This window comes from Desmodus rotundus, chromosome 12, assembly GCF_022682495.2.
Source record: "Desmodus rotundus isolate HL8 chromosome 12, HLdesRot8A.1, whole genome shotgun sequence".
NCBI lineage: Eukaryota > Metazoa > Chordata > Mammalia > Chiroptera > Phyllostomidae > Desmodus > Desmodus rotundus.
Window position 1 is genome coordinate 20,651,874 of NC_071398.1, and position 12,703 is coordinate 20,664,576.

The 12,703-nt window shown below is 49.9% G+C and overlaps 1 protein-coding gene across 3 annotated transcripts; it reads right to left on the reverse strand.

The window, feature by feature from the left end:
* Positions 1–3,697: 3,697 nt before the first annotated feature.
* CHST6 (carbohydrate sulfotransferase 6) lies at positions 3,698–11,970 on the reverse strand. 3 transcript variants are annotated; one of them, XM_053915941.1, is made up of 5 exons: positions 11,694–11,709; positions 11,410–11,511; positions 11,031–11,265; positions 6,381–6,456; positions 3,698–5,574 (listed from the first exon to the last, which is right to left on the reverse strand). In XM_053915941.1, the coding sequence occupies exon 5, from the start codon at positions 5,557–5,559 to the stop codon at positions 4,372–4,374; it is 1,188 nt and encodes a 395-aa protein (XP_053771916.1). In that variant the 5' UTR covers positions 5,560–5,574; positions 6,381–6,456; positions 11,031–11,265; positions 11,410–11,511; positions 11,694–11,709; the 3' UTR covers positions 3,698–4,371. The 3 variants fall into 3 exon arrangements, with proteins under 3 accessions (XP_053771916.1, XP_024411708.2, XP_024411707.2); XM_024555940.3 differs by having other exon boundaries at positions 11,057–11,265; positions 11,410–11,970; XM_024555939.2 differs by having other exon boundaries at positions 11,410–11,970.
* Between the last annotated feature and the right edge of the window lie 733 nt (positions 11,971–12,703).

Consider the following 12,703-nt stretch of genomic DNA (forward strand, 5'->3'; position numbering starts at 1 on the left):
AAGAAAGAAAATGTGTTTCATGTGCCCTTTCTAAGGGAGCTGAGTATATATTCCAGTGAGGTTAAAGAGTGAAGATAACCAAGAAAGGGAAAGATACGCAATACGAGAGTGGTAGATTTAACCTGGAGGTTTAGACTGACTTCCATGCAGTAGTCCCAGTGGCCACCTCACCAGATTAGAACAGGAAGAAGAATGTCTTCAGAAAGGATAATGGAATTGATTTCAAGCTATAGACAAAGTGGTTAAGCAGCTCAAATTTTTAATGGCAGGGTGAAGAAGGTACTGTTTCTTCTCTCGGTGAATTAAAAATTGCAAGACACCCCTACACATATACATCCCTAATCTCCATGATCCTTCCTTACTTTTGCCCTTAGTACTTGTTGGTGCTCAGTCCATATTGCGTATTGCATGAATGAATGGAGGTATGGAGGACTTGAAGCCTGGGATCACAATAGCACCAAAACTGCGGGGCCAACCAAGATTTCCAATCTTACCCTCAGGGGAAAAAATATTCAGTTGGCTGAAGGACTTGCCACTCTGGAAAATTCAAAGTCCAGTCTGTGGTAGTTGCTTCAGTCTCTGTGTAGTTGGCCACCCCCCCCCCATTTTAGCAGCATTCTTACACCCCCCTGAGGGTACCAAAGCTATTTTGCTCCAGTTCTTTTTTTTTTAGACTTCTTTTTAAGACAGTTTTAGGTTTACAACAAAATTGAAAGGGAGGCACAGGGATTTCCCACATACCTCCCTCCCTCACACATTCACAGGCTTCCCCATTGTCAACATCACTCACTGTAGTACATTTGTTACCAAGGATGACCCTGCACTGACACATCAAAACCACCTGAAAGTCTGTAGTTTACCTTAGAGTTCACTTTTGGTGCTTCACGTTCTATGGGTTTGGACAAATGTATAATGAGATATATCCATTATTATTATAATAGAGTATTTTCACTGCCGAAAAGTCCTCTGTGCTCCATCTATTCACTCCTCCCTTCCCCCTCCCGACCCCTAGCGACCACTAATCTTTTTATTGTCTTCAGTTTTGCCTTTTCCAGAGTGCCGTATAGTTGGAATCACACGTGTAGTTTCTTTAGATTGGCTTTTTCCACTTAGAAATATGCATTTCAGTTTTCTCCATTTCTTTTTATGTCTTGATAGCTCATTTTTAAAGCACTGAGTAATATTCCATCAGATAGGTGAGAATGAAAATGATTGATTTAACCCTGTACAGGTAAGGGTGGGAGTTGTCAGTAGGAGAGGGTGACAAAGGCATCCTTGACCCCATTCCAGGGAGGAATTGTTACTCCATTTCTAGAGTAATTGGACAGTTTCACATTTCAAACATAAACGCTCTTTGATCCAGCAGTTCTTTTAGGAACTAGTATAGACAGGAAAACTCTGTCATCTCCTGAGGGCTACTCCCATCCCAAGAACCCGGATTCTCAGGAGTATGTCTTTTGTTTTGTCAAGGAACCTTGATTCCAAGGGGACCAACAAGAAGTCAAGTTTCCTTGAGCCACGACCCAATCCCTGTCTTTCTCTGTTTCTGTCCCTTCATCCTGTACTCAATGAACTCCTATTCCTCCTTCATTTATTCAAACCAAATGTTTCGAAGGTCTTCCTGACTCCCCATGCTAAAGTACAACAGGTCTACCCATTCTTATTGTTTCTTCTTAGGGCAAATCAACATTTAGGTTGCATGTTTACCTATAGGGATATTTATATAGGGTCTGCACTCCCCACAAGAGTAAGGGCTGTGACTGCTCTGTTCCTCACTATGTCCCCAGAGCCTGGAACCGGGCCTGACTCACTGGAGCACTCAAGTGGGTACTGCCTGCCTGTCCTGAACCTGCTCTGGTTTCACCCCAGTGCGGGGAACTCACCCAGAGGCTTGCCCGGAGTGCCCCATATGCACGGAGCCAAGTCCGGGAGCCAGTCCTCCTCCTCCTGGAACTTCAGGAGTCAGGTGAGAACGGATGAATTTTACAGTAAAGGCCAATAATTATGGCCATTGATACAATTCATGACCCAGCAGAGACAAATGCAACTTGTGAGACGCCACAGTCAGGCTGGGTCTAAGCCTGACCCTAAAGCCTTCCTCCTGGACCTCACTAGGGATCGTCTCCCTGTTCTTAGCTTCTGGCACCATGAACCTCTTGCTCACCCTCCTTTGCCTAAACATACCACACTGCCTGGGAATGTTCCTAGGCTGGGCCCTGCACTCCACCGTGTACTCTGTTCAGGCAGGGCCAGCAGGCTGCTTCATCCCCAGCGGCCAGCAGAGGGTGGAGGACAGGGAGGAATGCAGGGAGGAAAGGAGCTAGTGGCAGGGGCCCCAATGCCTCGGCCGCTTGCCCACCACACTTCTCAACATTCTGGTCCTTGAGAGCCTTGCAGCCAAATGCCAGGACAGCCCCCCAATACCCAGGGATCTATGTCATCGCCAGGGAGAAATGATCCGGCTTCCCAAGCCTGTGGCAGGGTCCTTTGCTGCATGCCCACTTTGGTTTACCTGTTAGAAGTATTGAAGTCAAAGATGTGTTGGAGTCCTACCCCCAAAATTAAGCCATAAGCCTGTGTCACATAAATCTGGGGTTTTTAAACACCTTCTCCATATTGCGAGCAGGGGCAGAGACCTGGGGTTTATGGAGCCTGAAGTCCCTACAGCTTGATGGATCCTCCAATGAGGAGTCCTGAAGCCTCAGCTTCAAGGTCAATATACCACCGCTCCATGCAAGAAAATAAGCAGAAAATGCCATGCCCTCCTTGCCCTGCCTGCTTTGCGGTGAAGATGTGGGTCCACAATCCAGGTTCCACCAATCTAAGGCCACCTCTGAGAACCAGAAGCTAGCACCCTCCAGAACCCCTTCTGGAGGATGACGGCAACAGTAAGGACTGCTCCCTCATTTCCAGAGGTAATTGGCACGTAGTTCTGGTGGCAACTGTCAGTCCCCAGACCAATTCTCTGGAATTGGAATTTGGTGTATTCCATTTGTGTGGTCTCAAATCCACTGCCTTGAGCTTCCTAGAGGTTTTGTGAGCTTTTTTCCCTTTTAGTCATTTTTTAAGCTCAACACTAAGCCCTCTACACAGCCAGCATCCCTTTAATAAGATTTTGCTTCCAGAGCTAGGCATTGCAGTTTGCAGTTAGGAATCTTACTCCACTCTCCTGTACGGCTTTGGCCTGGAATGACCAAAGGAAGACAGAGCCTTCCCCCCGCCCCCCGCCCCCCTGCACTCACAGCAAACCTGATCTAGTTACATTCACCCTGTGACCTGCCCTCTAAGCACTAATCCTGCTGCCAACCTCTTGTTCCACCACACGTTCTACCTGGCTTGCTGCCCAGACCTTCCCAGCCTTCTCTCTCTCTACCTTTGCTCCTCACTGCGTCCCTCCAGACTTATCCAGGAGGCTCTAGATTCCTCACCCAGGGCCCAGAGCTCACCACTTTCTGTATTGCGCACTTTGTGGCTCCAGCCACGGCTGACTGCTCTTCCGTGGGACAAATAAGATGGGAAAACCTGACCCATCTTTGTCCAGGAGATAGGTCTCTGCAAGCCTAATTCACCCTCTGCTCCCCACTGCAGCCCCACAGCAAAACCATCCTTCTTCCTTCATTCTCCTTACTGTGTGACCTTGGACCCTTCACTCTGGCATGTTACTTGTCCAACTTTACAGGATGTAAACTCTAATCTGTATCACACAGGTTAATTACGTTTATTTCTGGATGTAGAATCTTTCCTTTCAGGACAAATCAAAGGTTGACCTTACCTGGGCAGGCGATGGGGGTGTGTGGGTTCCTGGGAGACGGGGCAGAGAGAGACTAGGGGGAGACCACAAGATAAGAGGCATCTTGTCTGATTTTTTTGCTGAAGATACAAGTGGATATAAATGTCAACGGCTTTGTTGGAGTGTGGTGCCAGGGACATGCGGAGGACGGCGTCTGAGGTGTGTGTGAGCAGATGTACAGACTTCGGGGCCCAGCTTACCGCAGTGCCCCTCCACTCCCGGACATGGAGGAGACACCCTTCTCAGCTGCTGGGTGATGCATTATCCAAGGGAGGATAGAAATAAGGGGAAAGAAAGAGCTCAAGTAGAAGCCAAGTCGTCTGACTGATCCCCAGTGCCCAGAGGAAGTGGGGGCAGGAGCTTTGCTTTCCATGAAGAATGTGCCTGTTGGGAACTTGACTCGGAAAGAGGGCTCGTAGGAAAGTCAAGCAGTGGCGATAAAGAAACACGGGGTTTGGGATGCAGCCCTACCCTAATACCAAGGAGGACCCCCAGACTCCAGGCTACTGCAGTAATGGCCTGTGCACTGTGTATCCTGGTGCCCGCCCCACCACAGTTTCCTCCACAGCTGGGGCCCACTGCTAAGGCCCGGGGTGCTTGTCGGTGGATGATGCCCAGCTGAAGCTGCTTGGGCCAAGCGGCAACACCAGGTCCAGGGAGAGGTCACGCTGCTCGTCCTCGGAAAACACCGGCCGGTAGCCCAGCAGTTGCAGTGCGCCGGCACACAGCTCCTGCACGCGGCGGATCTTGGTGAAGGGCAGCGCATGGCGCCAGGCCTGGGAGACGTTGAGTGCATCCCTGGAAGTGGTCTTGAAGGCCTCGCGGCGCGCCCCAGGTCCGGACCCATGAGTGATGTTGTGGATCCAGGCCTCCAACTGCGGCGTGAGGCTCAGGCCAGCGAAGGCATAGAGTGCGCGGATCTCGGGCAGCGGTGCTCGCGCCAGGTCCTCAAAGCGCACTAGTCGGTAGCGGCCGTGCAAGAAGGGTGGTGGCTTGCGGGTAGCAGCCTCAGCGATGCGCACGTGGCTGCGGCACACCTCGCGCACCACACGCAGGCCCGGGTCGGCCTCCACCCACGTGCCATTGGTGCCCAGCACGATGCCATTGTCACGTGCCAGTGCCTTGGCTGTCTGCTCGCGGGAGCGCAGCACAGCCCGCGGGTCCCGCACCAGGTGCACAATGTGCAGGTTGAGCGCTGGGTCGGTGAGCAGCGGGTAGAGCACCTGCAGGTTGAAGAAGCGCACCTCCTTGAGCACCACGTGGCTGTAGGAGCGGCAGGCTTCCTGCGCCAGGCTGAAGGGCCTCCTTGCGCACAGTGGCTTGCACACGGCCTCGCTGCTGATGGCTCCACGCTGGAAAGCACTGCAGGCTGGTGGTGAGCACAGTGCGCGGCTCACCGCCCACTGAAAGAGGTCAGAGAGGTTGCGACGCCAGGGCAGGTAGGCGTCGAACACCTCCATGTCACACAGGAACACTGAGCGCACCAGGTCACGCACTGCCATGTGCAGCGCCGGCGCACTGCCCTGCGACAGGGCGGACCACACGTGCCACCCCGGCTCCATTAGGTAGAAGACATCGGGGTGTTGGCTGAAGAGCTGGCCCACAAAGGATGAGCCTGAGCGCCAGGAGGACAGCACCAGCACGTGCACTCGCTCCTCGCCACCTACTGGGGACGTCAGCCTGGGCCGGGAGACCAGGAAGAGCAGGAGGCCTGTCTGCGCCAGCAGGAGCACGGTCACCGCAGTGCTGGAGATGCGTGGCAGCCACATGCTGCTGGCCGAAGCCTGCAGGAGGGGAAGTTTACCTTTTAGGGACCATAGCCACTCACCCATTCCACACCCCAACTCCTGCCCAGTGATTGTAGGGGGCAGTCCTGGGAATGTTACAGTTAAGACCTAAACTGATCTAGTCTATGCAGAGCAAAAGGCCAGTGGCAGAATGCTATGGGAAATGTCTCCTCCTCTCTCTCTCTCTTCCTCTTCCTGTCTGTCTCCCTCCTTCCCTCCCTCCCTTCCTGAAACAAAACTCCTGCCTTTTGGTTAAGAATTCCTTTTTGGGGAAACAATTTTAGGTTGCTTAGCTAAACAGCATGATGGATGATTTGGTTCCCTCAGTTTGAATCCTGGCTCTGCAGCTTCCTAGCCTGTGATCTTGGACCAAATACTTAACCTCTCTGTGACTCAGCTTACCCATCTGTAAAAAGGGGATAATACTGGTCCTGGAGTATTGGTATAAGCATGGGGGTGGGGCAGATGTGCTAAACTCCTATAACTGATAACTTATCCCACACTGTGATCTTTTGCACTGTTTCAATTTTTTTAAAACAAGTAGATACAACTTTTGTTATTAAAAGTAAACAAATAAATTTGAAAAAGATGAAGAACACCATCTGTTGCCATTGCCCATGGGGAGTGAAGTGCTGCAGGAGACGTGGACTCGTGGACTCGAGGGTGGGCATCCTTCCGGAGCCTGTGAGTTTGCAGAAGAATCCAGTTCAGGGAGAGGTAGGATGGAGCCAGAGGAGCTGGGAGGTGAGAACAGAGTCAGACCCCTGGTAGCTGCTTGCTCTTTCCTTGCTGAGGTTACTCACCACTGTCCAGGGCTGCTGGGATAGCTGTCCACCTCAATCACAAATCCATGGGAGATGCCTGGAGGGCCCTCAGGTCCTGAGAAAGCAGGAGGGAGGCTGGGTTAGAGTCCCACAGGGGGAGATAGTGCTGCACATTGGCAGGGCTTTGCCTTCCCAGACTGACAGAAAGTTCCATACGGTAGGGGCGAAGCTGCCCTGCCCCTGGCTGCCACTGGGCACAAACCAGATGCTGGATACATTTTCCCAAATGATTGAACTGTCTCTCCTGCTAAGTGCAGGAGAGAGGACTGCCTTTGAGTTCCGACCATGCCACTCAGGAGCTCTGAGACCTGGGGCAAATGACTTGAATTCTCCAAGGCTCAGTTTCCTCCTTTGTAAGTTGGGGATAGCATTTAACCTCTTCCAGTTGTTGTGAGGAATGCTGGTACAGACCCATGTGAGGAAAGGGCTTGTTAAGGCACCATACTTGCTTCCCATGGTCCTGTTGTAGTGTTGAGCTGTGTCTGGAGAGCAGGAACCGTGGGAGGTCACCTAGAGGACACACCCTGAGGTCACTTATGCTTGGAATCCCAGCACTTCCCAGGCCCACCTCTAGCCCCTCAACCACCCCTGAGTCTTTCGGTGAATCTTTTTTTTTTTTTTTAAAGATTTTATTTATTTATTCTTAGAGAGAAGGGGAGGGAGGGAAAAAGGGAGAGAAACATCGATATGAGAGAGAAACATTGGTTGCCTTTCACATGTACCCTGACTGAGGACAGAACCCACAACCCAGATAAGTGCCCTGACTGAGAATGGAACCAGCGTCCTTTTGCTTTGCGGGATGATGTCCAACCAAGTGAACCACACCAGTCAGGGCATTTGGTGAATCTTTAAAATGTCACACTTGTGCTGCAGGAAGGAACACTGAGCCTCTCGCACCCCAAGGTTCCCAAGTTTTCTCCTCTTTGCTCCTGAGATGATCTCAAGGGTGAGGTGCTTTGGTGGGAAGAGGCCTGGAAGTTGCCTCCTTGCTTTCACAGCATTTGCTCCCTAATCACACCCTCTCTGTCCAGGTCACCAATGAGAGAAGCCAGGGTCTAGACTGTGAGCAGATCCCTTGTCTGCACCTTCCCCTTATCAGGAGGCTGCAGGAGAGGGTGGAGGATGCCCGACAGCCACCATCTGCTCACTCCAGAACTGCCTCCTGGATCCCATGCCCACTCCTGGAAAACCTACAAGCCACCCATCTGTTTTGCACTCGTTATTTAAAATAATCGATTTTTTTTCTGTCGCTTACTACCATGAGTTCTGATTAGATAGTGGATCCCACTGGTGGGTAGCGTGGGGTGGCCTGGGGGTAGCAGTATAAAGGAGCAGGGGCAGAGCTTCTGGTGGGCTGGGCATGCTCTGTTTCTTGATAAGGGTGCTAATTATACGTGTGTGCTTGATTTGTGAAAAGTCTTCAGGCTCTCCTTACATGATTTGTACTCTTTTCTGTATGTTTATTTCAATAAAAAGTTAAAAATCCTGACGAAGGTAGTTCAGTGTCATATCAGAGAAGGTCCCAAAGACTGGATGAATAAATGATGACAAATATTTGCTGATCGAAATCAGGTGCTCTGATCCAAATGCAAAGAGAGTAATTTCCACTTATCCCGCATTTCTTTCTGCTGAGCATCTTAAATACCCTCAATACCCTCTACATATCCCTGACTATTTCTTGACCTGAGAGATATAGGAAGGAGCTATCATCTTACCTGATTTGCAGTAAGCAAAACCAAGTAAGGGCAGGGAATGGTTTGCCCTGGCAGGGGCCAAGCTGGAGCCCAGGAGTCTAGCTCTCTGGGCAGCACTGACTTGTAGCTCAGTTCTGTGTGCCCTTAACTCAGCAGCATCTCTTGTCACCAGCCTCTCCCAGCCCTGGCAAAGAATCTAAGGGAGTGAAATATAATAGTAGGTACAAATTCCTGGCTTAGATTTCTCTCAGTTCAGCATCAGTTGGAGGCCAGCCCTGTTCAGGAATCCCAAAGGCCGGAGAAAATGGATTTGGATGTAGGATTAGTGGACCCTAGGTATCAGGGGCCACCCCGGGGGGGGGGGGGCGCAAAACGACTCCAATGTTTTTAGTCATGAGAGAAATGCAAATCAAAACTACAATGAGAGCCCACTTTCCATCTACTAGGATGGCTAAAATGAAAAACATAGACAGTAACAAGTGTTAGTGAGAACAAGGAGAAGGTAGAACCTCATACACTGCCAATGGGAATGGGAAAAAGTGTCATTGCTGTGGAACATGGGCCATTCCTCAGAGGTTTCCAGAGAGTTACCAAGTAATACAGCAACTCCAAAATATCCATCCAAGAGTATTAAAAACATATGCCCACACAAAAACCTATTTACGAACTGTCATAACAGTATTGTTCATAATGGCCAAAATGTGGAAACATCTCAAATGTTCACCAACTGAAGAATGGATGAACACAACGTGATACGTCTGTATAACTGAATACTCTCTGGCAATGACAAAGGGAGGAAGTACTGCTGCAACATGGGGGAACCGTGGGTGATTAACGCACACAGTGAATACACTACAAACCAGGGAACTGTATACTTTAAAAGGGTGAACGTTAAGGCATGTGAATTGTATTTCAATAAAGCTGTTATAAAAATACACAAATGTGTATGGAACGAAATCTGGAATCTACACACATTCTATACTCAGTCTCCACTCACTCACGCACGGGACGGGGGCAGTGAGTGCGCACTTAGCACGTCCCCCTGTGTTCCCCCAGGTGTTGACTGAGCTCTTTTGTTACAGAGATAATCTGGAATGTTCTCTGGTTTATTTTTGTAACCTTTTATTTTGATTGATTGATTTTTTAAAAAGTAAATCATTCTTACACATCAATGACATAAAAAAGGGATTGTTTTAGAAGAAATCAACTCAAAACACATAACAAGTGGTAGAACTTGTCTGAATTCTGATCCAAACAAACTAACTGCAAGAAGATATCTTGAAGGTAATCAGAGAAATAGTAATGTGAACGGGACATTAGGTGATATTGTGAAATCATTGTTAATGCTATTATTATTACCCAGAATTCTCTTGTTCTTGCACTTCTGTACCTATCTCCCCTTACTAGACTAGAAGCGGAGCCCAGTCAGTCTCATTAGAGAGAGTACAGGGTAGCACAGTTGTGTGAGCTCCACTTGATAATTTATTGTGAGATCTTGGGTAGGTTACTTAATCTCTCTGTGCTTTTTTCCCCCTAATCTATAAGATGGAGAATACTACCCTGGCTGGTGTGGCTTAATGGATTGAGTGCCTGCCTGGGAACCAAAGGGTTGCTGATTCGATTCCCAGTCAGAGCACATGCCTGGGTTGCAAGCCAGGTCCCCAGTTAGGGGCATGTGAGAGACAACCGATGGATATTTCTCTCACACATCGATGTTTCTCTTCTTTTCCCCTCTCTTTCCCTCTCTCTAAAAATAAATAAATAAAATAAAAAGATTGGGAAAATAATACAGGTGTGGGCAAGAGTAGGTGTAAATAATATAATAGCTAAATAATAATACAAGAGTAAACTGTGTTTCACGTACTCAAAACGTTGGCCCAGTCCTGTATAACCCAATGCATGGGCTTGATCTGATGATCAAATGAATATATATATATGTGGGGGGGCAGGGGAGAGCTTAGAACAATGTCTGGCACATAGTACACTTATAAGTACTTGTTCAGGTATGTTCCACACCCTGGGTGACAACTATATTCTATGAATCCAAGAGAATCCTTGGATCTCATAAGGAAAACTCAAGGACAATGGCCTAAGCAGGGTCAGGTGACTCTAGCACCCTAGCAACAGAAGGTGGCAAGCCAGGCAGGGGCAGACCAGGGACATTCAAAACATAAACCAGTGAGTGAAGGCCAGAAGCCTGGCTTCTGAAGCCAGACTGGGTTCAAATCCTCCCTCTACAAGCAGCAAGGAGTGTGACTTTGAGCCTGTCACCCCTAAGCTCTCTGTGCTTCAGTTGACTCCTGTGTAAAGAGGCTATCACAGCACCATACTGGCTGGAGAGGAGTAAACGGAACAATCCAGCATCGGCAGCACACTATTCTAACTAGCTCTGGCACTTGGCTTGGGGTTTCAGGGCAGCCAAACCCTTCCTGCTCTTTAGGCCTCAGTTTTCCCATCTTCATGCCTCTGGTACAAGAGGGAAGAGAAAGGAGAGTTAACATTTGCTGGACACCTATGCTGGGGCCAAGAGAGAGGTCTCTCTCTATTGTTAGCCCAGGCAGGGGCGGCCAGACTCAAATCAGCTGGATCTGATTCCAAATTCACTCACGAAGCTGCTTTTCCTCAAGGGTTCCGTGGAAAAACCCTTTGAGAGCTATCTAGATGAAAGCCATACCCTTTGAAACTCAAGTTGCAAGAGATAAAAGATGCCCAGTAGTGATCTCCCGGGCCGCTGAAGTCCCAGGAAGACACTTTTAAACTAGTGCTTGGGGCAGCGATGCCCTTTGAACATTTTTAGAAGAAACACGACCTTCAGCTCCTCCCCCACAACCCGACCCCCAGCAGCAAGATCAACGACCTCCACCCCCAAAATGTGCCACTGGCCCAGCCCCAAGCCGCCCCAGGGTGGGGGCGAGAGGGGACGAAACCAACGTACCCCAAAGCTTGGGGTCCTCGGCTGACCTGGCGCGGCTCCCGAGGCTCGGCAAAGACTTCTCGTTGTCTCTTCCGAGCTCCACTCCACAGCCTGCCGTCTCTTCACTGGAAGTCCGCAGGGGCTGCTTTGCTCGGTAGGGTCCCGAGGCTACTAAGGGAGACCCGGTGATAGCAGGGACGAGGCTTTAAGGACACCAATTTATTGGAGGCACCTGGAGACCCACGGCGGAGGCAACCTGGAAACCAGGCAGGAGTCCCCGGAAAAAGGAGGCGTCGTAAGAATGGGATGCTGGGCGCGGGGCCCAGTCTTGGGGCTACAAGGACCAGATTCCCCCTAACGCTGGGTCCCCACCCGTACCAGCCCCGCGGCCCCGCGCTACCTGTGCGGCCGCCAGTGGCCCGCGCGCTGTTCAGCGCTGCCCGCCCGGAGCGGAGCGCACACAATGAGGAGCTTTCAGACGTGGCTGCGGTCCCGGGGCTGGCTGGCGGGAGCCAGGATGGGAGGGAAGGAAGAAAGCCGGTTGGCCCCCGGGTCCAACTACCCTGCCCACCACTGACCGAGGGGCCACGCCTCGGGGGAGGGGCAGCTGCCCAGGGGCGGGCGTAAGAGGGTCCCGGATAAGAGCGGGCACAGGTGGGTTTACGGGAGCTGCAGGACGCGCACTGTTTGGACGAGGATGTCAAAGGGCGCGGGCAGCCACCTCTCATCTCACTGATTGACCAAAGCAGTGGTCTCCTTCTCCAGTCCCGAGAAGGAAGGCTCCTTCCAAAAACTTGCGAAGGAAAACGAATCTTCATTTTGCCCCTCCTCGCTCCCAGTGGCATCCTCTCAGTGAGGTGACTTGGAATCCTAACGGGCTACCCAAGCCCCCAGCCTCAGCCCTAGGCCAAATCCAAGGCTCCTTGATGCCAGGCAGAGCCGTTTGCCTCTCCTCTCAACCCCTCCCTGCTCTAGCCAAGAGAGCAGCAAGTCCAGATAAATGCAGGATACGTTTCAATAAATAAGCAGACTCCCCCCCCCCCCCGCCGCCCCATACAGATAACAGAGCAGAGTCCAGGCATCTGAAAATGACACACAATTCTGACCTCTGGTAATCCGTGGTGGGTTTTAAAAGAAGTCTTTGCTGCTGGAGTATAGATTAGTGCATTCTTTCCAGAATGTGGCTTGGCAAGATGAGCTTAAATCCTTAAGAACAGTCATAAGCTTTTGGAATTAGTACTTCCTTTCTAGGATCTATCTTAAGGAAATAAACCAGCAACAAGGATTTACATACAGGGTTCACAGAAGTGTTTTTTATGACAGCAAAAAATAAAATAAAATAAAATAAAAATAAATAAATAATGCAAAAGATGAGAAAGGTATGTGCCAGAATGCCAACAGTGGTTAACTTCTGGGTAGCAAAGTTACCGACAACTTATTTTCTTTAGTTTTCTGTAATTACACAGTTCCCCCAATAGGCATTTAGAACTCCTCTGGTCAGAAAGAAACTTCTTTTTAAAAGCATGAACATGAGAGAAAGAAAGGGGGAGACACAGAATTGCTTTATTAACCTTCCATGGTGGGACCTAAGCAGGGCTCTACAGGCTTCATCTGACTCCAAGAGAAACTGGATAATCATTTGGCAAAATTAGGGATTATCCCCTCCAAACATGGAGTAATGGTCTCAAACTCTG